Source organism: Hyperoodon ampullatus (genome assembly GCF_949752795.1).
Source record: "Hyperoodon ampullatus genome assembly, chromosome: 17".
Lineage (NCBI taxonomy): Eukaryota > Metazoa > Chordata > Mammalia > Artiodactyla > Ziphiidae > Hyperoodon > Hyperoodon ampullatus.
The window spans coordinates 36,230,809-36,256,731 of record NC_136930.1 but is presented as its reverse complement, the minus strand read 5'-3'; the positions used below and the strand labels follow the sequence as shown (position 1 = coordinate 36,256,731).

General features: G+C 33.4%; 1 protein-coding gene across 1 annotated transcript in view; it reads left to right on the top strand.

Annotated features, from left to right (window-relative positions):
* Nucleotides 1-6,022, top strand: part of TRIQK (triple QxxK/R motif containing) — a gene marked incomplete at both ends in the record, with an annotated part of 51,700 nt that extends 45,678 nt beyond the window's left edge. The window contains 2 exons of the mRNA XM_079722342.1: nt 613-698; nt 5,909-6,022. Of these exons, the coding sequence (XP_079578468.1) occupies nt 613-698; nt 5,909-6,022 (200 nt within the window). The remainder of the gene's footprint in view (nt 1-612; nt 699-5,908) is intronic.
* Nucleotides 6,023-25,923: the final 19,901 nt, after the last annotated feature.

Here is a 25,923-nt window from a genome sequence, read left to right as displayed (position 1 = left end):
AAAGAACATTGAAACTAATGTCTAAATATAGCTATCCTTCATCATTTATCTAGCCATATTTATTCTGTCCTCCACAGAGAGCAAACAAAAGTTAAATACTTTTTTCTAAAGAATTCAGCAACTGAAAGTTAATTATTTACAGATCAGTCTTTAGTGTCTTACTTTGAGGATACTTCTCAGATTGATTATTGAATACTTAATATATCAATAATAAAATAAATTTTTAATGAACTGTTATTCTTCAATTATGAAGATAGAGTTAACCTTACCTGTTTAATGGGATCTTATGTAATTTCATTTATTTCCACATTTGTCTCCAAATGCTTCTAAAGGTTTACTCTCTTTGCTTTAAACATCTTATTCTCTAAAACATTTTTTTATCTTTGTTGATATTCACTGCACACCAAATCAAAGATGTCTGTCAAATCTTCTTCCTGAAAAAGTAAGAGAGAAGGAAAAATTGACCTTAGGGTGACCAGTGTATGGTTTCCATAACTGGGAATTATTTTGCGACTTTGTCTCCCAGTTTTACTCTATTTAAAGGTTCTTTGACATTTCAGTTGGCTGTTAAACTTAAATTATAGCTCATTCTCTGAAATTATTTCTTTCTAGGTAAACAGGATTATAAAAAAACCAAACCTATTTTACGAGCAACCAAATTAAAAGCAGAAGCAAAGAAAACAGCAATAGGCATAAAGGTACCTGTATTTGATAACTTTAAAATTTAATATATTGCATGCCATCTCATTTTCTAAAACTGGATTGCATAAATGTTGAATTCTAAATGTTTTATGACATTTCAAAATCTAAGTCAAATGCCAGGATTAACGGCTTTTAAAAGACAATTTACTTAATGAGAAACATCCTTCCCATTCTAAGATTTTATTAGGTCTTAGAATAAGACCTAATGTCACTTAAGAGAAACAGTTACACTTAAAGTTGCAATTTACTTTTTCTCTAGCTACTGTATTTATTGTTCAAACACTTCAACGATATATGTGGCCTGGATCAAAAACTTTTCTCACTTGCAATAAGTTTCATTTTATGGTTGTTTAACTTTTAATTATAATTGTATATACTTAGATCGTTAATATATGTAACTTTACACATGTATTATTTTTGTTGTCAGTACTCTCTATGGTGAAATTCTAATAATGTTCCCAAACTTGTTCTTTTAGAAAACCAGTGTTCTAACTGCTTAAGAGGGATAAAAGCAACTGACAATGATGTTAGCAGATGTTAATCCAATGTGCTAACACAATGAAGTTCAACAAAATTACATTTACATTATTACCCATGTCAACTCTGCCAAGTGTTTAGAGTAAAATTAAACTATAAATAGAAAAATTAATTTGACGGCTCTACTGTCAAATGTGCAAAAGTAAAGTGACTAGTACATATATTTTATTTTAATATTAAAATGTTAAAAGGAGAGTTTGGGTTTTATCTGGCAGATGAAAAATCAATTTTTCTAAGTTATAGCTTACAGCAAATGCCAAGGTATTACTACCAAGCTGTAACAGCTGTTGAACTGCCAGATGATATATTTGGTTGTCTTCCAGAATTTGCTATTATGATCACGAAACACTGCCTTCTTTTTACTCCTGATTACTGATTTTGATCAAGCATTGCTGTGTGCTGCGGTATGTTTTCACAGCACAATCTCCTCAGTTAGTTCTGTGTGTCAGTTTTTAACGGAAAAAAAAAAAAGTGAATTGCCTTTTTGTTTGAAAGAGAGATGATTAATCTTTTGAAGTTTTCTTCTAATTTCATGTGAAATTTCATTCATCTTTAAAATTATTTCCATGACACAAACTTTCTAAAACCAGTGGTTAGTTTCTTATTTTGCAGTTAGTTACCTGATGATTGTCTCTTGTAATGAGAGCACTGTCTGTCACTTTCCAGGAAAGCAATATGTCACTTATTTTTATCTTTAACAATACAGGGCTTTGTTTTTGTCTTGTTAGAAGAATATTGGGGTAGTACAATCCACTTGTGGCACAGTATAATGAGCAGCTGCAAATTAGAATTTGAAAAATAGTGCAGCCATGCATTTATTGATATATACCACTTCCCTGTATATATCCTCTATTTCGTTTGCTCTTATCATTTTGCTATGGTTTTAACTTGAGGAAATAACCATATTCCTAGTATAAGTCTACTTTATAGTGCAATCTAATGTCTTTTTAAAAACAATATAGAATTTGTTTACCTTTTATGAGAAAAAATTGTTCTTAGATTTCATTTGTGATTTAAAGTATGTACAGAAAAGTTTCTGACATCAAAAACAGCTCCTTTTTAATAAACTAGCATATCATTTTGATTTGTAAACCATTTTGTTTGTGAAAGACAAAAACCTTATCTTTAAACACTGTTTACTTTGCTTGAAAATTTATGTAAAGAGCCCATTAAAATAATAGGAAACTTTTTAGAATCAGAACCATGGAGGTGTTTTACATTTCAAATCTGGCATACTAATTAGTTTGCCCTGTCAAACTTTGATTGCCTTGTCATTTTAGCATAGTATTTTAAATAACGAAGTTTCTTTCAGCAATTGCCATTTAATGCTATTTAATTTCCCCAGTGAGTGATTTTATCCATGTTGATAATGTCAGAGAAGCAACTAAGGATTAATGAACATCAAACATGTTTGACTCTTATCCAGTTAATACAGGATGACCATAATGTTGTAATATTTTATCACTTTACTACTTCTTTTTTAGAATGAATCATTGCTATGCTTTTTAAATAATTTAAATCTACAGAAAATATGAACAACTGCAAGGAATAGAAAAATAACAGCAATGATAAAACTGAACACGAAAGAGGCCTAGAATCACATGACTCCTCTTACTGTTACAGCGATCTAGCTGAGTCTAAACTGGCACATTTGTAAAATGGATTTTATGCCATTTACCTCACAGTATAGTCAGAAGAGTTAAATAATACACTTAACATAAATATTTCTTTGAATTAGCTATTACTGGTTTGCATAAATAAGACTGTCCTTGGATGTTTGTCATTGGCCTAAAGATCCCCTACTTCAACTAAGTCTGTTTTGTGTTACTATACTACATATTACAAAATGTTTTTAGTTTTGCTCTGAAGATAGTATTATGGATATTATTTCTGTAAAGTTTTCAAAACATTACATAATTTTAATATACCTGTACATGAATTATATAAATCTGACTCAATCCTTCATTTATTTAGAAATTGCTATGAGCATTACAATGTCGTAGAACCTGTGGAAAAAAAGATGAATAAGACACAATTGTCTTGGAGGAATTGCTACGAGAAATCACATGATTGAGAAATCATGGATTAGAGATATAAAAATTACACAATAGGGTACTTACCTTCAGGGACTTCTAGTGCTTTTTTATAAATGTATGTTTAGTGATAGAAAATTTCAGGGAACAGTAATGATTAAGAATAAGATATGAATATCACTTCTTCAAAATGTGGAATTATTTCTATTGAAAAGCTACTTTTAGTTTGTGTCTTTTACCAATATAAACAAAATGTCATAATTTATGACCCAGTAATGAGTACCACCTAAAAAATATTTGCACAACTAATATTTGCTATTTGGTTGCTGTTCAATTTGAAGATTATTTTTCAAGAGTTGTAACATCAGGGGAAAATTTTTTAGAATGCAAATAACCTGTGTTTCCTAGTATTTAGAAGGAAAAAGATAATCTATATTTGTTTATTAAGTAGTTTATTTGAAACAAGTAATTATAATAAAAAATAAGGATCAGAAATTTGATTTATCTGTTACATAAATAAAATATTCAAATGGCAACCAGATCCTGCTAAAGACCCCTTGGGATGAGCCAGCTGGAAGCATTATTTTTGTTCTCTTTGTTATTCCTGATCTAAAACTAAAAATGGCCAAGAGTGGGGAGAGTCATAAATGCCTGTAGGTCTCTAAGTTATGGTTAGTGTGACCAGAATTCTGAAAGCAGTATTTTCAAATTTTACCATAGTTTTAACCCTCCAAGCATGCAGTCCCCACAATACTTATCTCCTTAACAGAATAGGGACATTCTGAAACAAATGATTTGCTGTACCTCCTCGTCCAATACTTCGGAAGCCTCACCTCCCACACCATAGTATGTTGAATAGACTTAATTGAATTAATGTATCTTCTGAAGTTGTATTCTATGAATGTTCTCTGCTTCCTACCCTTAAACCCCTTTTTCATGCCTCTGGATATTCTGAAAATGTACAATTAACATGATACAGAGCTGTTTGAAAGGATAAGAAGGAGTTGAAAAACAGCAATTAGAGGTGATTATCAATGAGATGAGAATCACAGACTCTAATCAAGAGTAAAAACTTTAGTCTTGTGTTAAGCTTATGGGAATGGTGACTGCTGTTGAACAGTTTTTTGTCCACTGTACAGAACAGATGGAGTTTGCAGTTGTGTGTCACTTGTTTATTACATCCTCTTAAAATTAGTAGCTGTGTAACCAGATGGGTCTGGGAGCACAGCTGTGGATACAAGAAAATAAATGAAACCTGTCTGATGCTGCCATGCCCTTTTGAGATGCCAAAGTATTCCAACTGCAACAGAGAAAAATTCACTTTAATTTGACATTATATTGATAGAGTAGATTGAGAAATCAAATCTTACAAAAATAGTTGACACTAAATCTTTCAACCCCATGTTTTTTATTAATATTTATTTTTATAGTTTGCAAATCTAAAAATATATAATTATAAAGCTAAAAATCTGTATAAAATGTCCATTTGTTATTACAACATCCAGGTAAAAATTACATGTTGATTATAAAACAAACTTATTTTAATGTTTTTAAAGTTTATTAGGTGGCATAGGTTGAATTATTAATTTTGCATTCTTTTGAAATGTAAACTACATTTGTGTAAGTGCAAATAAATTGCTTCTCCATAAAATAATGTCAGGAAGGGGTGTGATATGCAAGTGAGAATTACAAGGGAATATTTAAGCCCTTTAGGGTACTGTACTGGCATTATTTATTCTTCTTTCTGTTTAGCCAAATGATATGTTAATATTGAGAAAATTCCTTCATGGTGTGTGTGTGTGTGTGTGTTTGTGTGTGTGTGTGTATATATATATATATATATATATATATATATATATATATATAAGTTTATAGACTTTTTGAAAAATAATATGATTTTTGCCATTGTATATGTGGTAATTTTTTGGCTATTATTTCAACATAATTGATTAATATAATCCATATCAAATCATCAAATGAAGTATCCAGGACCATCCTTCATAGTTGTGTTAATTATATCATGTCATGCTTCATGAGCCAAGAGTACTTAGTTTTGTTCTGCCACATTGTAAACTATAGAATTTAGAATTTAAAAATGAGTTTTAAAAAATAATATTTAATAAGGATGTTTACAGAGACATAATCAGAAAATGGTTATAATAGTTTCTTCCTATTAGAAAAGGAATGGTAATTTAAAAAAGAATCTGTGTCCAAATGCTGTAGCTAATAATAAACGTATTGAAGCAAGAAATAATGTTATTTCTTTCTCAAATGTTGTTTCTTTCTCAAACAGAGAAAGATAAACTGTGTAGGCACAAGCTACATTGCTTACATCCAACAGTTTGATATCCAAACTACGAAAATATATTAAAATTATAAATGCTAATTTTACTATTAGAAAAATACAAATTTAAATAAAAATAATAATACACGTCTATCATTAAACCCACTGATGTACCTGCCATTATGTTAGGAATTGTCAAGCACAAAAGTTTCTTTGCTTAATGACAGAAAGTGTTAAACAAAAAGAATGTGATTATTAATTCTAGACTGTGTTTTTTTTATCTCGTGAAGCTGATAACGTTAACCACCCTCATTTCATGAATTTCAAGTCTACTTTTTTTTTCCTTCCTCAGGAAGTTGGCCTTCTACTTGCAGCTATATTGGCCCTCCTACTGGCTTTCTATGCTTTCTTTTATCTCAGACTGTCCACAGATGTTGACCCTGATCTGGAACCAGATGAAGATTAGTCGAGCAGCAATCGATGCATGAAAAGGATATAATTTTATAAAAGCACCTCTAGGGACCAATACTTTCTGAAGTACTGAGACAGCAAGATCTTGAATTTTTTCTGCTGGTATTTTCAGTTTGCAGAAATATCTTTTAAAATGTTGCATAGGATATCAAGAAAAGAACCTTACCTAGTAATGTAGTATGTGTGCTACCAGATACTTTTATAAATCTTTCTACTTTGACAGGCAACCTATTCATGGTGCATTTAGATAAAGTGAAAAACAGATCCTAAATTCTTCAGATGTCTTAGGCAATTTATGTGTATAACTGCATCACTTACAGATTACTAAATCTATTTTTGTTCCATATACATTCTAAGTAAAAGTATATATCCTCATTTACAGAAACATTCTCTAGTCACATTCAGAGCCTAAGAAGGAATGAAAAGTCATGGGCAATTTTTCATTTTACAGAGAAGCCCTGCTTTCTTTCCAGACGTAGTTTATATCATTAGAGAGACAATCTGCACATACATCTACAGTAATCTTTTTCCTTCTTTGCCAACTGTTCAGTGCACATGTGCTCCATCAGAAATGGCACCTGGATGACAGAAGCTCAAAGAGTCACATATGTCTCTAAAATAGAGTTGCTTTCCTCTTGGGCTGTCTGAACTGGTGTAAATAGAAAGTTCAGTTGATCTTGATTTTAATTAACTTATTACTCTATTAATATAAGCTTGGAATTCTATTTTAATTATGTTGTCCTGGCTGCTTGCAGTATCAGTTTGCCCCTCTTGTTAAGGAGATATGTAGCAACCTGTTGTCTAATTGTGCAGTCTTTTTCACACAACGGTAATAACAGAAGTCCTACCTACTCAGAGTCATTTTCTTGGGTTGTCTCTTATATCTGAACAATACAAACTGTTTTACAAAATTGTATTTTGTCTCTTGGGAATTAAATCAATTAGAACCCTTTCATGAAAATAATAGAAGAAAATATATGTCTTATATTACTCACATATGGAGTTTTTTGTTTATATGATTTTTCAAGGTATTTTACATTTGTTGGAGTATAATGACTAATGTATTCAGTATTTTTTACTGGTATGGAATTTTTAAATAATTTTATAACACATGAATACATAAAGATTAGAAAATGGAAAAATATGTGTCCACAGCAGAGTTGTTAGTTACTACCTTACATAAATATGTATAGAAAATGAATAGCTTGCAACATATGCATAAGGTGTTTCATAGTAAATATGTTGTATTTATAAAGAGTAAATAAAATGTTAAGATTGTTTCCATACTCTCCAAGAGAAGAAAGTATTGATAAATATCCTAGATAGTCTTTGAGACTTTTGCAGATAGTTGAATGTGGTTGTGTAGCATTATGTTCTGTAGAATTTTTTCAAGTAGCATAACTTATTTCATCAGTGTGAAAACAGCCAAAAGTTCCAGTAACCTCACAGATCATTTATGCCAAACATCTGAGGGCAAAATTTAGCCAGTGCTATTTCCTGGATTCTTCCCCTTGAAATCACAAACTTAAGAGACAGACCAAGAGTTCCTATACACTCACCACAGTGGACAAATCCAAGTGGCATTTTTAGGAAAGGTTGCAGCATTTAATGCCATGTGGTATGTCTGTTTGTGAAGTGGGTGGCAAGAGAATATCCAAGCTGGCATTTTGGATATGATGGGTCTTTTACTTTCCTGAGTGACATGCCACATGTCAAGAAATACTGCTTTCCCCCACTCCTATCACATTTATGTGAACAATCTTCATTTACTTATTTCCCCTCCCATCTGGTGTTAAATACAGTCATATAAAATAAAGATTATTTCTAATTTCAGTGGTAATTTAAATGCAAGGATATGTAATAATTGTCTATTAGATACCTATCCAAGTGAGATATAACAGAATTTACAGTATTTAAAAAAGATGATTATACTCTTGGAAATGTTTGAAAATTCATTACCCTGAAAAAAAAGAAAAAAACAACTTTACTATCCTGTTCTACTCTTGAGGTATTCTTTGGAGGAAAAATGTTGTTTCTGATAATAATGAATATTAATCTAAACACAGCATAACTAACTTAACTGATTAATTTATGGTAAGTCCCAAAGGCTAAACTCTGTTTTTAATAAATAGCAGGTAAAGTGAGACAATATATGTTTACAAAATAATGTTTTCGTGAAATGCACATTTTTCAAACTCACATTAACTGGGAAGCAGCCAATCCTCTGTAGAGAAATCCCAAGTTGAAGTCTGGTTTGAATCTTTGAAGACAGAGAGGTGATATCTGGCCTGCAGTTTCAGGGGACTACACTTTTAAATAGTGAGTGGTATTTTGCATAAATCTGAGACTGGCACCATACAAATTTTAGGCATGGGTTTTTCCCCTCCAATAATTCACTGCTCAGAGTAATTCAGAAGACAAAATCAAAAAAAATTAATGACTTTTCAGAATGTTAGAATCTATCTGTTAACATACTCTTTCTGCAGAAGAAATTTCAACTAATGCAGGTGGACTTAACGTACAGCCTATAGAACACTTTGAATGAAGCTTGAATGGTTGCTGTTTCTTATATTGCATGAAAAATACAGAATAATTCATTTGAGAGGCGATGTTGTAGAAATATAACCTCATCTAGAATTTCTTTTAAAACAAATGTGCTAAAAGCCTATTTTAGTACCAGATTGAGGTTTGTTGTTGTTTTAAGGTGACAAAATACTTGAAGATTTTCCAATCTTTTTCAATTTTTTGTAAATGTAAGTGAAATACTCCCACTCCAACCAAGGATTACAAAATCCTGAGAATATGTTCTTACTCATTTCTGTAATTCCAGTAGTGTAGTGGTCTGCACATTTTTAATAAATGCATGTTAGAATTTAAGTTAATGTCTTTCAGTCCTCTCAGAGCCTGGCACAGTTCTTGCATGTAACAGATGATCAAAAATTATTTGCATTTAATAAATAAAACTTAAAAATCACAATATTGATCAACTCAGCATTTAGCATTTATGGTCTTTGGTTGTATTGGGACACATATACATTTAATCCTGGTTCTCTTTAAGATCAAGACAACTAGCATTAAATTTGCTACAGAACAGAAACGTTGCTCTTTCCTAGGAAATCAAATATGCTATTTTCACCTTAGTATTGTTAAAAATCATACTCATTGTTTTAAATTTAACTTAGTCTAAATCTTCACTCCCATTAAAAATAAAACTAAATTTTCATTATGATGCTTATATTTATGTGAAAACTAAAGTGTTATATTTTCCAGATTCTAAAATTATATGGTCATTGATAATTCAGTAGATAAGTTATGCTTTAGATAAGCTTCAGAAATAAACTTCTAGAAATTAAACTTAAATTTTAATGTATTTCATCCATAACATAAAGTTATTGAGCCAGAGACTATCTAAGATAAACTTTTATTTTTTTCTTGCCAACAATTAGGTTTCTTTACACTTACCTGAGGCTTCTCTGGGGAGATTCTCACCACTTTTCCCTTAACAGCACTGCCTTCTTTTATTAGAATTGCTCCAATGCAGCCTGGATAGAATGTTTTCTAGATTTTGTTCCACTGACACCATATCTAAAATCAGTGCAACCTACAGTAAAAATTATAGCAGATGAATTCAGTGCCTACAGAAACACTTTACTATTTTGTATAGGTTTTAGCTATACAGGTAAGTATAGAGGGAACTGGGAGAGTCACTTCAAGACCTATATCAGTGTGGAAATATCTATAGTGGATCAGTAAATGTATTTAAAACAATTGAACTGCTGTCGCATTCAGCATTGTGCCTCTTTGTTAAACAATTTTTTTTTTAGCCCTAGCAACAGACATGAGATCCTTATTTCAAGAAAAATAAGATACTTTACATGCCAGAAGATTTTTGATGACAGTACCCCCTCCTATTCTTCATTTTTTAAAACAACAACCAAAATGGTGGGGAGGCAGCCAAAATTTGAGGTACCAATGCCTCTCGAACAGATGTCGCACCATTATTTTTTAGCTCGTTTAGATGAATAAACATGTTAAACTGTGAAGTATTACATTTTAGATTTTTTCATTAAAAAAAGAGACAATCTGTTTACTGTCCTAATTGAGACAACAATCCTTGTGGTTGCCAGTTTTGGCAGTCATAACAATGAACTATAAATATTTGGACCAACCAAGTAAATGATGGCTATAAAGGCTATAGCATGTGTAAAGTTCTGTTTTCACGGGCACCCATCTTAGTATGGCATTTTTTTCTGACTTCTTCAAATACAATTGTTTGTGTAAATCTGAAGTTTCATGGTGAGCCTAAAAGAAATTGATTTCAATATCTAATTTTGTTCTAGTTTATCATCCTTTTCAGTGTTCAACTATCCATCTGCTTGTAACAAATTGCTTCTGCAGTTGCTCTATTGAATGTGACAAGGCAGGTCTTATTGGATTGCCTTCTCTGTACATCCTAGGATAATACAAAATTCAGAGGTTTTTTGTTGTTGTTGTTCTCATATTTATAAAGTGAGGTTAAAAACATTTTTAAAAGTCTCTTAAATTGCAGTTTTTTAAAAGAAGATTTTATAAATAAACATGGCCAAATATAACTCTTGCTATAATGACCATGAGATGGAGGTCATAGTCTTAGCCCTTATTAGTATGCTTTACATAAAACAAGAGTGTGGGAGAAGTTGGGGGACCAAAGAGAAATAATCCAGACATTAAAAACTCATTTATTACACTAGTTCCTAAACATTTGTGATGCAGATAGTGAGTGCCCTTCTAGGCATCTTATTTGAGTTCTCTTGCTCACTTCTCCTACTCTTCACCTATGTGCCTCAATTCTAAATTCTCAGCAATCTCGAACATTCCTTCTCTGTTTGTGTGAACCTCACTTGTACTTTATAATACTTAACTTTGTGCTTACTATATTAACTGCCTCTATCTACTGTTTTACTTAGAATCATCATTGATCCTCACCTATTTTTTCTACTGTCTCTTACTTCTTACCTGCTTTCTTTTTAATCTGTCACTAACCACAGGCATTACGCAAAACTAAAGAGAATAGTACAATGAACCTCAATCTACCCATCACCTAGTTTCAACAATTACCCATATTCTGCCACTGCTTTATATACTCCATGCATTTTCTGTAAACTGAGGTATTTTAAAGCAAAACTCAAATATGCTTACATTTTACCTGTAAATATCTCATTTTGCATCCCTGAAGGAACTTTCATATTTGTTTGTTTGTTATTTGTTAGGTATTATTTTTTGAGTTACTAAGAAGCTACTATTACAGCTAATAGAATTAGTTATTTCCTGTTATCACTTAATACCAAGTCAATATTCAGATGTCCTTAATTGCCTCCAAGATACCTATTTAAGATAAGTTTTGAATCAAGATCTGTACTGCATTTGGTTGTATGTCTCTTAAATTTCTTTTAAAGTTGACCCTTGAACAATGTGGGAATTAATCTCCTTATAACTCAGTCAGCCCTCCATATCCCTGGTCGCTCCACATCCACAGATGCGACCAACCACGATCATGTAGTAGTACTGTAGTATTTACTATGGAAAAATATCCACGTATAAGTGGACCCATGCAGTTCAAACCCATGTTGTTCAGGAGTCAACTGTATTCTGCAACAAACCTTTTGCTTTCATGCCATTGATTGTTGAAGAAACCAAGTTATTTGTCCTTTTGGATGTTCAACATTCTAGATTTGGCTTTTTCATTTTGTTATTCATTTTATTCCTCTAATTTTCCTATTTTCTGTAAACTAGGAGTTAACTTTTAAGTTAGATTAGATGCAGACAGTTTTGTTGTTGTCATTTGTTTGTTTTTAAGGCAAGAGTATTTCATAGTGAGACACAGGATATCTGGTTGTCTCACTTATGGTGATGCTGAAATTTAACAGTGGATTCATGTGCTAGTAACATGATTCCCTCCAAAATGAGGTTTTACATCAACATTTTACCTAAAGCTTTTAGCATCCATTCATAATTGATTCCTCAGTTCATTATCTCATTAGGCATTTCAAACTGGTGATTTCCCATCATTCCTTTACCATATGTTAAGTGAAATTATTAAAAACAATTTTATCAACTATTTGGTTAGCTTACACAGCTCATAACAAGAAGGAAGCATAAATACTTGAAATCCAAATTTCAGAGTAATGGCTTAGCACTCTCTAACTGTGGCCAATGAAGATGTGTCATTGTTGTTCCTGTTGTTTCTTTTATTATCATTATAAAGGCATAGATTTTACCTATGTGGTGTGGCTCAATCCTTTGTAATCTTTGTTCTTTTCAGTACTGAAAGGAGAATTCCATTATCATGCTTTACATTTTTAAAATCATGAAAGTTTTATGCTTTTACACTATTTTAAGTTATTCCGAAAGTGACAGCCAGTCCAATCAGATTTTAAAAACAACAGGAATAAGTAGTAAATATGGGAAAAAGTATACTATTTTCATATTATATGATTGACTAGAAAACTAAGAAAATAGTAAGTTTTATATAAAATGCTCTTTTAGAAAAATATCTGTGAAAATCATTATCTATCTACCTATACAATAATTAGCTAAATATCATAACAAAAATATTTTTACAATTACAATCAAAACTATAGAATTATCTAGAAAAAAATCATCAAGAAATATGAAGAGTCTTCATTGGAAAAATAACTTTACAGGGGAACATAATAAAACTTTGATAAAAAGGGACCAACTATTTCCCTGAATGAGATCATTCAGTATTGTACAAATATAAATTTTCTTCTAATCTGGAAATAGAAAAGAGAACCTTTATCAGATATTAAAGTGTATTATAAAGTTATAATACATAAAATAATATCATTGTCAAGGAAAAGTAGACAAACAAATAGAAAAAGTGCAATGTCCAGAAATATATTCAAATGTAGATATTCATTTAATGTATACTGTAAGTCATGAAGATGGAAAGATAGGTTATTTATTAAATGTATTGAAACAACTGAGTGTCCATTTTGAAATTAAAAGATGCCTATCATGATGTAAAACAAGATTAATTTCTGATGGAATTTGATTTCTGTATGAAAATAAATGAAACCATAAAAAGTATTAGAAGAAATTGTAGACATTTTAAGAAAATTATAGTAGGGAAATTATTTCTAGGCATTGATTCATGAGTCAGAAACCATAAAGGAAATACTGTTGGTTTATAACACATTAAATTAAAATCTAACACATAACCCGGTACCCAGTGTTAATTAAAGATGTGAGAAAACAGTCTCTTTCATATACTGCTTGGGGGAATGGTAATCTTACACACTTTGTGGAAGGGACTTTTGCAGTGTACTTTAAAAGTCTTAAATTTCTTATGTACTTTAGAAATTTATCTCAAGATAATAATGCCTATAGTGTGTAAATACACAAAGTTAATCACAGCATTCTCCGTAACATCAAAACAAACAAGCAAGCAAACAAAATGAAAGCAATGTAAATGCCCAATATAGGAGTCTTTTTAAATGAGTCATGTTACATCTATAACATAAAATGTGATGTATTTATCAAAATAACATATTTATACTTAACTGACATGGAGAGAGGTGAAAAAGCAGTCATAAAGTATTACATGTAATACAGTTCTCTTTTGTTCAAATGTATATACACGTCTGTGTGTTGTATATGTGTGTGTTTATATGAGTCTGTTGGAAGAATATTTAGCAAGAATTAAAGAGTATTTATCTTTGGATATTAAGTTATAAGTGATTTTTACTTCTCTATATTGAGAGAATTCTTCAGTCTCTGCTCTTTAGGAAAGACTAGAAGGGAAATGTTTTACTGAGCTACATCATGGGTCCAGACACCTGGCAGATGTATCTGTTTTGTTTTTTTTTTTTTTTTCCCATTATGTTCTTCTATTTTTCATTCATTTAATCAACATTAAGCTCCTATTAGGTATTATAATAAGTCATCTTTTGCATTTACCCATCTATATGCAATGTAAGAAGTATGGGAAAAGGCAGTTCTGGGTTTTTTGTTTGTTTTACAGTGAGAAATTTAAGAATGCTTCAGAAAAGAATTGATATTGTAATAGGGAAGAAGTTTTGTATCCTATTACAAGCTAATAACTCAAGGCATGTTGCCTATGAGCTTAAATTATACATAATGGCTCATCTCTGGGAACCCTGCCTCCCAGGTAATGAGCATTGTTTAGCTCACAGGAAACATCCTGACCAGGCCCACCTGTGAATGACTGCGGGGAGGAAGAAATTAATACATCCCCTCTGGAGGCTGATGGGAATCAGAAAATGCTTGACTTTACTCCCTCCCCTTTTAGTATAAAAGAAGCCTGAATTCTTACCCAGGCAATATGGTTCTTTGGGGCATGCCCACCATCTTCTTGGTTTGCCGGCTTTCTAAATAAAGTCATTATTCCTTGTGCCAACAACTCGTCTCTCGATTATTGGCCTGTCACGTGGCGAGTGGTACGAGCTTAGACTCAGTAACAGTATTTGGGTTTATTTATTTGTTCATTCAAAAATAACTTAATTGAACATTTGCTACATGCCAGAACTATTTTTGTGCTTGCAACATATCCATAAACATTAAAAAACAAACAAACAAAAAAACAATACTCTTGCTCTCATGACATATGATCTTGAGAGATGGAGATGGTGATGGTTTCATCAAACAGAAAGAAAGCGTGAAAAGGGTATTCTGAAGTGAGAGAAAACCAATAAAAGAGTACAAATACATATTAGTGCTTGAGTGCTTGGCCTGTTGCAGCCAAGAGTGGCTGGAACACAGAGTGTATGTGGTAAAGTGGAGTGAGAAGGTTGTTTGTTAATGTCCCTTTGTACTTATTGTCACCTTTATTTCCTTTGCCTAAAATCATTTCCTTATATTTAATCTGGAAAATGCCTACATATCTATCCTTTAAGACCCATCTGTTCCCAGATTTTCCTGGACTTCCCCCGCTCCAGCCACCAACACCTCCAACCCAAGGCTAGAATTTATTCCATGACAATTATTCATTTATATAATTCTTCAACTGGACTCTGAGGTCCTTCAGGAAGGAACTCTGGGTTTCATTGCTGTATCTCAAATGTCAAGCACTCCTCTAGACCCATGGCATTTGCCACAGTAAATATTTTGAGTGAATAAATACTACACCTCATTCCCTAGAACAGGGTTTCTCAACATTGTCACTATTGACATCTTGGACTAGATAATTCTGTTGTGGGTCCCTGTCCTGTGCATTGGAGGATGCTTAGCAGCATACTTAGATGCTAGTATGCAACTAGATGCCAGTAGAACCTCCTCCTGCCCCAGTTATTGTTGGAGGATGTCATCAAGAGGATGTGAAAACTGGTTGACCCATGAGTTGGACCAGGGCAATGGGAGGTTCCTTGCCCCTTCCCTGGGATGTATATTTTTCCCACTGTTTCCACAGTGAGAACCATTTTCAAGGACACAACCTTTGGAGGGCAATGTGTTGTGGAAATCATTTGGACTGTGCACGTGACTGTTAAGGACTCTATATAAATGTTATGATTCTGACAGCAGGTGCAGAGATGTACTCATCTCTTACTTTCTAATTTTTCATTCATTTGACTTGCCTTTTACTGAGATTGGTGTGTTAAAGTCTTGTACTAGTAATTTTTTTTCTCATATCTTCTGTGGTTTTTGCATTTTGAACATGGCTGCTTTGTTATCTGGTATCTTGTTATTTGATGTATTGATATTCATAGTTATTATATCCTGATTATAAGTTTTGGATTTTAGCATTATAGAGTGCCCTTGATGCTTTTAGGACTGGATTCTACCTTTTTTATATCAATATCACAATTCCTGTTGTCTTATAGTTTCACTTTTTTGATATGTCCTTTCCCATACCTATGATTTCAACATTTTGAAACACTGTATGTTAGGTGTGTCCCTTACCTAGAATCACAGAGTTCAGATTTGCTTTATGAGCCAATTTGGATTTTTTTGGTAATAGATGAGTTAAGCCCATTCACATTTTCCAATGTGGCTGATATATTGGTATCAACTCTGCATATAATTTTATAATTTTATTTTACAGTCACTAAATATATTTAGTTATATATACTATGTTTCTCTAATGTGGCTTTGCTTCTAAAAAAATTATTTTGGTATTTTTGAACATTGGTATTTTTATTTAGAGATTTCACTTATATTTATACCTTTTTTGTGCACTTGATATACCTTTTCTTAAATAACCTTTTATTCAGTAGACTGTCAGTCTTACATGATATCCTTGACTTTCATCTATTACCTATAAAACAGTCAATAATCTTAGTCTGCTTTCTCCTTTGTCTTTCCCTTCTTCCATTTCTAGTTGTTTTCTTTCTACTTTTCTAGAGTATATTCTTCTACTTATGCCATTACCCTTCTTTTAGGTATTTAACTCTTAAAATACTCAAAAATTAAACTTAAATTTAACTCAAAAATTTAAAATATATAAAATGCTTATCATCATTTATTTTGCCAAAATTTTCCAGGTTATCTCCTAGTTGAATGAAGGTCATCCAACCTAGGAAGGGCTCATGTGTAAACTATTCCCTTGATTCATGAACCTTTAAAATAGTTTTTCTATTGTCTTGACACTTGAGGGACAGTTGGGTGATTACAGAACACTTGGCTTGCAATTGTTTTTTCCTCAAATTTCTTCAAAATGTTGTTCCACCATTGCTTTTTTTGTTTGTGTGTTGCCTTTGAAAATCTTGATGCCAGTCTTTCCTAGACCCCCTCTATGCATAAGCAACTTGATGTTATTGCCGGTATACCCTGAATTCTAATTGTTTTTCTAGAACATGCTTCTGAGTTGATTATTTTTGAGTTTTCTAGGAACACAGTGGGCCCTTTCAATATGTAAAAAAAGGTTTTTCTTACTTCTGAAAAGTTTTCTTTGATTATACATTTACATATCAGTGATAGCACGTTTTGTTTTCCTTCTTCAGAGACTTCAATTATATGTATTTTGGATTTTCTTTTCATGTCTTCAATTTCAACCATTTTCTCTGACCCTTTTACTTAATAGCTTATCTCATTTTATCCTTTTATCCTGATTTTCTTCAAAGTTCCTTAGTAAATTTCACTAGAATCTATTATACCTTGGGTACCTCTCAATTTATTCTTTATTTCTGAGATGGGCTAGTTTTTTTCTACAGTTTCTTTGCTGAGATCAATCAACTCTTACTCCATCACTCCCCTTTTATTTTCCCATTGTGGCCTTCATTTAAAATTTTCTGTTTCTAGTTTATATCTGTATCCATATCTGTGTCTCTACATATCTATATCTAATTTTCAAATGCTCATTTGAGGATTTTTAATTCAGTTAAAAATTGTGTAAGCATATTCTTCTGGTTTGTGGTTTTTTTTTTTTTTTTTTTTTTTCTGCGGTATGCGGGCCTCTCACTGCCGTGGCCTCTCCCGTTGCAGAGCACAGGCTCCGGATGCGCAGGCTCGGCGGCCATAGCTCACGGGCCCAGCCGCTTCGCGGCATAGTGGGATCTTCCCGGACGGGGGCACGAACCCGCGTCCCCTGCGTCGGCAGGCGGACTCTCAACCACTGCGCCACCAGGGAAGCCCTGTTTGTTTTTGTTGTAGCTTTTTGGTACAGACCATTTCATCAGCTGAAGTATTTTGATTTGAATTTTCTGTTTTCTTCTTCCATTAACTTTGTATGTAGTTGATTTCATTTTTTTTCTATTCTTAATCATTTTGGGGGTTGAGTCTCTAGTTCAGGATTACTTCCTTATAACAGCCTAGTGAAGCCAGTTAATTTAATGAATGCTTTCAGTGGTAGGGGAGACAAAAAATATTGCATGCCTTGTCTCTTTCATTTCTGAAAGATCCTCAGTTTTTCCCTTACCTTTTTTTCTCATTTCTGCTACACTCTCAAGAACATAATCTTTTCTCTACTTTTATGATTCTCACTAAGAAGCAATGCTCTTTGAGGCTGCTGACTTCCTCAGTATTAATCATTTTCAAACATTTTTCCTATAGCTGGTACTGTGAAGTGCCAAATACCAGACCTCAAATTTTGCCACTTAGTATTGTACTTCCTTTTTCTGGGGTCTTTGACTTGTTGATGTGTTCCATCTTTTAATGGTGTGTCTGAAGTGTCCCCTTTCCTAATTTTGGCACCTACAGGCTTAAGATGTTTGTTGAAATGTGGTGTTTATATCTCTATTTACAGTAACTTGATTTTGGTGTTTTCTACTTCCTAATAAGGCTAAACACTTGAGCCATTTGTGATTATATTTGCATTCTTATTTTGATATTATCATTGGGTGGAGGACTTGAGAGATTCAAGTTCAGGAGGATATCATTACCTCCAGTCCCACAATTTTTAAATAGATTTTGAAATTGCTTATTTTCTAGGTTAAATGTATAAAGCTGCTTTGGATTTGTCTTCTATAGACCTTATTATATTTTGAAATTTAAAATGTTTTTGTGTCTTTAACCTGTATATCCCTAAATGGACTCCACACTTTGAGGGGAGAGATCTTGTAATTTTGATATTCACCATAGTACCTGGTATACTAACATACACAGAATAGTTTCTCAATACATATTAATTATTTAGTTATTAAAACTTTTTATATAAGAAATTGTAAGCAAAATATTTGGGTTCTTTATATATCTTTTAAAAAAGATTTCATACTTAGATAAATATTGAGAAATATCTCCTAAAACCATTAAAATGTAGTTCAGTTTCTTAAAAAGAATCCACGTTTTAAGAGAAGCACCAATATGAGAACATGTTCTCATGATAAAACTGGAAATAATAGACTAAGTAGTTTCTCCAATTCATATTTTTCTCAATAATTTCTCTGCAAAAAAAAAAAAAAAGGAAACCCATAAACTTTGTTCATTTTAACATGTATAAAAATTAAATCAGCAAACAATAAGAAAATATAACACATTATTGTAATCTCTGCTATTTATTAATTCATTTAATTTAAATGCAAATTGTATGTTTTAATCATAAATTGCTTGGTACCAGGTTGTTCCTAGTAATGAGCAGTTCAAGAGATGGCACTTTTTTGAAATTCTAATAAAGCATTCCACAGAGCCCTCATCCTTTGTGAGCAGGGTTGCCCCTTGAAACATCCTGAAATACAGAGCTAAAATGATTTAAAACCTCAGAAGAAGGTTTCTAAGGTTGGAATAGGAAGCTACTCTTGGCTTCATGGCTAGATCTGAACACCAAAGTTAAGAAGTAATTTCAAATCAATCTGTAGAAAGATTTTACCTCTGATCATGAACGAACAGAAGCCCTCTCTCCAGAAGGTGTCAGGAGTCATATGATGGACACTAATGATGCCTGCTGCCTTTTATCATCTGTCAGGGACAAGTCACATTTATTTCCACACAGACAGTGAGAACATTTAATGAAACAAAGCAGCATTATCGAGCTCCAGGTTTCCCAATTCTCTTTGGTCCTAGAAATGAAGCTCCAGGTTCATTAAATTGTAGCTTTTGGAGTTATACTACAATTATAGTCCATTGAACCAAAAATTATAATAAGATCCCAAAGTGAAGCTTTAATATACACAGACCTCCTCTCTCTATTTCAAAAGTTCAAGTTAATTCAGCAAATACCACAGCTTTAGGATATATATATATAGAGAAAAAAATTATAGAAAAAAACAAAAATGAATTTAAAATAACCAAAATCATTTTATCCAGAAATATTCCTTAATAATATTTATACATTAATTATTTTACTTTTAGCCTCCTAAACTTTATACTTTCATGTTATTATAAAAATATGCAATTTATTTGTTCCCAGGCCTCAATAGCCTGTGACTACGGTAATACCCAAATTTTTGCTGTCTTTAATCACAAAATGCACAAATGTAGGCATATATAGGCTTACCATATTGTCATATTCTTATTTATTTAATCACTCAACAAATATTTACTGCATTTCCGCTAGAAGCAAGGCACTTTTTAGCAACAAGAAATATAGCAGTGAACCAAAAATAATGAAATCTGTCCACACAGAGCTCGTATTCTTCCAGAATAGGTGAGCAGAGATATAAAATAAACAAATGAAAAAATACATACAAATATATAAACATAATATGCCAGGTGATGAGAAGTGCTATGGAGAAAAAGAAGGTAAGGGAGGTGGAAAATGAATGTCTCTTCACCCCACTTGCTCTACCAGACAAGTCAGACTATTTTTTAAAATTAATTAATTAATTAATTAATGGCTGTGTTGGGTCTTCGTTACTGCACATGGACTTTCTCTAATTGTGGTGAGTGGGGGATACTCTTCATTGTGGTGTGTGGGTCTCTTGTTACAGAGCACGGGCTCTAGGTGCCTGGGCTTCAGTAATTGTGGCACACGGGCTCAGTAGTTGTGGCACTCAGGCTTAGTTGCTCCCCACGTGGGATCTTCATGGACCAGGGCTTGAACCTGTGTCTCCTGCATTGGCAGGCGGATTCTTAACCACTGTGCCACCAGGGAAGTCCCAGACTGTTCTTGATTTGACCAGACATGGTTTGACCTGAGGGCCTTTGCACTGACTGTTTCTTCTATTGGACTCACTCTTTCTAATCTTTGCTCAAATGACACCTTCTCAATGAGGCCAACCCTATCTAGTCTACTTAAAATTGCAACCTGATGCCATCTGCCCTACCAGCACTCCTAAGCCATCATCGTATTTTGTCACTACCTAAGACATCACTTTTGAACATTCTGCATGGGTTACTTAGTTATTATGCATATTGTCTATTTTCAGTCTCTCTCCACTGGAATGGAAGGTCCATAAGAGCAGAGATTTTTGCCTGATCACTAATGTATTCCAAGTGCTGAAACTAGCATCTGGTACAAAATAAATATTCAAAAAATATTTGTTGGATGATTAAAGTGGAGATGTTGAATAAGCAGTTGAATATCTAAGACTCATGTCTGGGGAGGGAAATCCCGGCTAGAAATACAAATTTGGGAGTCATATAAGGTGACATTTTAAGTCATAAAATTGGATGAGACCTCCTAGGGAATAAGTAACAACAGAGAAGAGGCCCTTAGAAATGTTAAGGAATCAACAAGATGGGGGCACTCCAGGGAGGAAGGCTGAGAAAAGAGGGTAGTAAAGCAGGGGGAAAACCAATTGTGCTTGGCCTCCTGTCATATGAGGGAAGAAAATGCTTCAATAAAGAAAAGGTCAACAAATTTAGAATATTTATCTTTTTGTTAAAGATAAATATGCAACATATCTTAATTTTTACCACTCTTTTAACTACTACACTGCAAGATAAGCTCTGTATTTCTGAGTAGTAAAAACAATTTTTTGTCACTCCAATTTCATTACAAAGTATTATAAATATTCTAGTTTTTATAAAATTAGCTGCTGGCAACACGTGCACATAAACTGCAGGGTGGCCCAGTAAATGAACAGCAAGTATCCTGAACCTCTTAAGATGCACAGGCTTCCCTTTAGAAATCCATTCATCTGCAAAATAAGACTCCAAGGGACCTAAGGTTGAGCTTATTCAAATGAGACTCATCACCTGCTTTCTCAATTACCTTCCTCCTCTAATGATTTCTTCTCCCATATGTGGCACATCTTTCTGTAAAAGCTTCACTATTCTATATGATTCCTCTTCCCTCCCTTCCAGCCAAGGGACCAGCTGTGTTGGTTTTGTATCCTGCCTATGTTGCCTCTGTTGCTCTCACTGCATCCTGTTTGCTCCTTCCTTACTAAGGGCGTCTTCTTTCAGGCCCTTAATACTACAGTGTCTGTCTTCTCTTCATAACTTCATAACCAAGGGTCATCAAAGCTGTCTCTCTCTCTTTTTTTTTTTTTTTTTTTTTAGCGGTACGCAGGCCTTTCACTGCTGTGGCCTCTCCCGTTGTGGAGCACAGGCTCTGGATGCGCAGGCTCAGCAGCCATGGTTCACGGGCCCAGCCGCTCCGCGGCACGTGGGATCTTCCCGGACCGGGGCACGAACCCGCATCCCCTGCATCGGCAGGCGGACTCCCAACCACTGCGCCACCAGGGAAGCTCAAAGCTATCTCTCTTAAGGTTCATCTGCATTCACTAACTCCCCTTGTCACCCCCTTTCATTCCTCATCTACTGTATTTTAACTGTACTGTTCTCACATCTCTGTCACATCTGCTTCAGCTAGGATTACTAATAACCACCTAACTATCCACTTAAGTGGACATTTTCAGTTCTTACTTTGCCTATTTGTGGCACTGGACATTGTTGGAAGCTTTCTTCAACTTGACACCTTTTCTTCTCATGGCTTCTGTCATACCACATTATATCCTACTTTTTCACTTCTCCTGATTCTTTGCAGCCTCCTCTGCAGCCTCCCTTTTCTCTCTCTAGCCTTAAAATGTCAGTGTTCCTCAGAGGTCAATCTGTGGTCCTCTCAGCACACCTCTGTCTTTAATCTACATGAGTCCCTTGTTCCGATCTAATTAAATTGAACTAAATTCATTCATTCCCCAATGCTCACCTACGTTTTTCTTCTCTGCTCTTTGTTCACACTGTCCCTACTTTCTAGATTCTCCTTCCTACTTTCACCATCAATCCACTATCAGATCTGTAGTACTAGTCTTTCACGACTCAACTGAAATAGCCTTGTCCTTTCCTCCCCAGAGCACCTCAGCTGTACCTTTAATAAGGTGCGTTCCACAGCCCATCAAGCATTAGCATTATTCATGTATCCTATCATCCCCCTGCAGGCTGGCCACATGTCTATTTCATCCTTTCCTACATTGGCCTTAGACAGCTGAAACTCAATAAATGGGCTGATATTACAATGACATGATAATGGTATCTAGAAAAGGGCCATTTAGTTAGCAACTTCCTGAATTACCTAGCGCACTCTGAATTAAGAAGTGAACAAACTAATTCCTGTCCTGTTGAAAATACTGTGCTTGACAAAGCATCTCAATGAACGGTGGGTTTGGCAGAGATTCACTGAGAAGTAGATAACTTTTTCATAGTTCTGAATAACTGGACATTAAAATATAGAAACACATTTACAAATATGAAAATTACAGTGGTTATCTTTTCTTCAGCTACTTCCAGTGAATCATTTATATGTACATCAATACTGTTATTTCACGTTTTTATAATGTTTTAGACATTTATTATGTATGACTTCACAGTTCTCTGAGTACCTTGGCAGAGCTCACTCTGAAATAAAATTAACATTAATGATTATTAATAACAATTTAATGGGGCATTATATTAACAAGTACAAAGATTAGGGCTTATTACACTTATTAATATTCCTCATATGATAATTTCTTTAACAGTTTTAAAATTTGTCATGTCATTATATTGGCCCCTTTTCCTTAAGCATTGCGTGGACTTACAACTACCAGAACTATGACATTTTATTAGCCAGTAATAATAATAGCAACAAAAGCTACCATTTACTGAGCACTGTGCCAGTGTAGGCCTACTGGTAAGCCTTTATGTGCATCATTATCTTTGATACTTACGGAACCTCAGGAGGGAAACCGTATTGTTATCCCCATTTTACATCGAAACTGAAGCTTAGGAAAGTGAAGTGACTTTTTCTAGGTCATAATCTGGAAGTAATGGATCTAAGTTTTCATAATAAAAATGTCTGATTTAAGAGCCAGTCTTTAACCCAAGTTTATTTAGCTTCTAAATCTATTTGCTCTCAGTAAGACATATATTTTTATAAACAATACCACTTCTACTGAGTTTGCCAGTTTTCATATTCAACATCTGTAAGGTCATGCTGTACTTTGCTCTGGGAAAAACCAAATGTTCCCAGATAGGGAACTTATTAAACACATTATGGTATGAAGTATGGTTACTGCATTTCCATATTTTTTTGAGAAACATTAACTTAAAAGAAAATGAACCTGAAATAGGTTCTTATTGTACAATGTTGGCTTCATTTTAAGTGCTCATAAAATGTATTTTTAAACAACCCATTCTAGACTCTTGACTAGAGTCAAGTTCTCTGACCTGCTTTGGAAGAGCAGAGCTAAGTTTACCCACTCCGGCCTCCCAAAATTTCAAATCTTCATGATTCCCTAGGACATCCAATTAGATTGATGAAATGATACTGTTTCCTTAATGTTCTAAATAAGTGATGTTTGAAAGCTAAGAGACAAATGTAGTTGAGACAGAAATTCTTCTAGTCTTCTTATGGATTTCAGGCTTCAATTTCCTCTTACCAGCATTTGTCCTAGCTTTCCTATCTGAGGATCACTCTCCTTTGACAACCAAGGCAGAAAAATCATCAGCCCTTACCAGATCTTTTCTCTACTTGTCATCTGTCAGTACTATACAATTAGACCTAAGCAGTAGGCAACCTGGACCTTCCCTGCCCTTATTTGGAATATAAGTAAGTGAAACTTTTTTTGTATTTGTCCTTATCAGTTTTCTCTCACTTCAATTCATTTAGGGGCTAAGACTTCCTGATGGAATTCTTTAAAATCTCTGCTACATTTTTGATATTTGTTCTTCTTTAATACACCTTTTCTACATTGAAATCCATTAGAAAGCTCCCTTTAGGGGTATATGTAACTTCTAAAGTTGATGGTTCTAGACAATTTGACTGAACAAACTTTGGGAATCTGATGAAAGCTCGGGGCACCCCTCCCCTGAATAATGCACCTACAGATTCAAATTTCTTATAAGTTCAGGGAATTTGTAAACCAATGGCTTTCATCCATGGACCCTTATAGAAAAAATTCTGATTAGAAGCACCATTATTAAAGACTTTCTCATTCTTACCTTCATTAGTATTATCACAGTTGTATTGAGGCAATTAAAATTTTAATATAAATAATTTAATTTATTTCTTTTTTCACTTTTTTCCTTCTAATTGACATACAGCACTGTATAAGTTTAAGGTGGATAGCATAATGATTTAACTTACATACATCATGAAATAATTATCACAGTAAGTTTAGTGAACACCTATCATCCCAGATAGATACAAAATTAAAGAAAAAGAAAAAAAAATTTTTCTCGTGATGAGAACCCAGGGTTTTCTCTCTTAACAACTTTCACATATAAATACAGCAGTGTTAATTATATTAATCATGTTGTACATTACACCTCTAGTACTTATTTATCTTATAACTAGAAGTTTGTACCTTTTGACCATCTTATTCCAATTCCCCCTTCCCCCACCCCACCTCCAGGTACCCCAAATCTGATCTTTTTTTTTATAAGAGTTTGTTTGATTTTGAAATATAATTGGCCTACAACACTATGTTAGTTCCTGGTACATAACATAGTGATTCAATATTTCTATACACTACAAATGATAACCATGTTAAGTCTAGTTACCATCTGTTACCATACAAAGATATTACTTTATTATTGGCTATATTTCCCACACTGTATATTTCCTACCCCTGACTTATTTATTTTGTAACTGGAAGTTTGTACCTCTTAATCTCCCTCACCTATTTCTCTCATCTCCTTCAGCCCCTCCCCACCTGGCAACCACCTGTTCTCTGTATCCTGGGGTTTGTTCATTTGTTTTATTTTTTAGATCCCACATATAAGTGAAATTATTCAGTATTTGTCTTTCTCTGTGTGACTTACTTTACTTAGCATAACATCCTCTAGGTCTATGCATGTTGTCACAAATAGCAAGATTTCATTATTTTTTTATGCCTGAGCAATATTCCATTGTGTCTCTCTGTGTATATATATATATATATATATATATATGCCACATCTTCTTTAACCATTTATCTATCGATTGGCAGTTTGGTTGCTTCCATATCTTGGCTATTGTAAATAGTGCTACTATAAACATAGGGGTGCATGTATCTTTTCAAATTAGTGTTTTTGTTTTATTCAGATAAATGCCCAGGAGTAGAATTGATGAATCATATAGTAGTTCTATTTTTAATTTTCTGA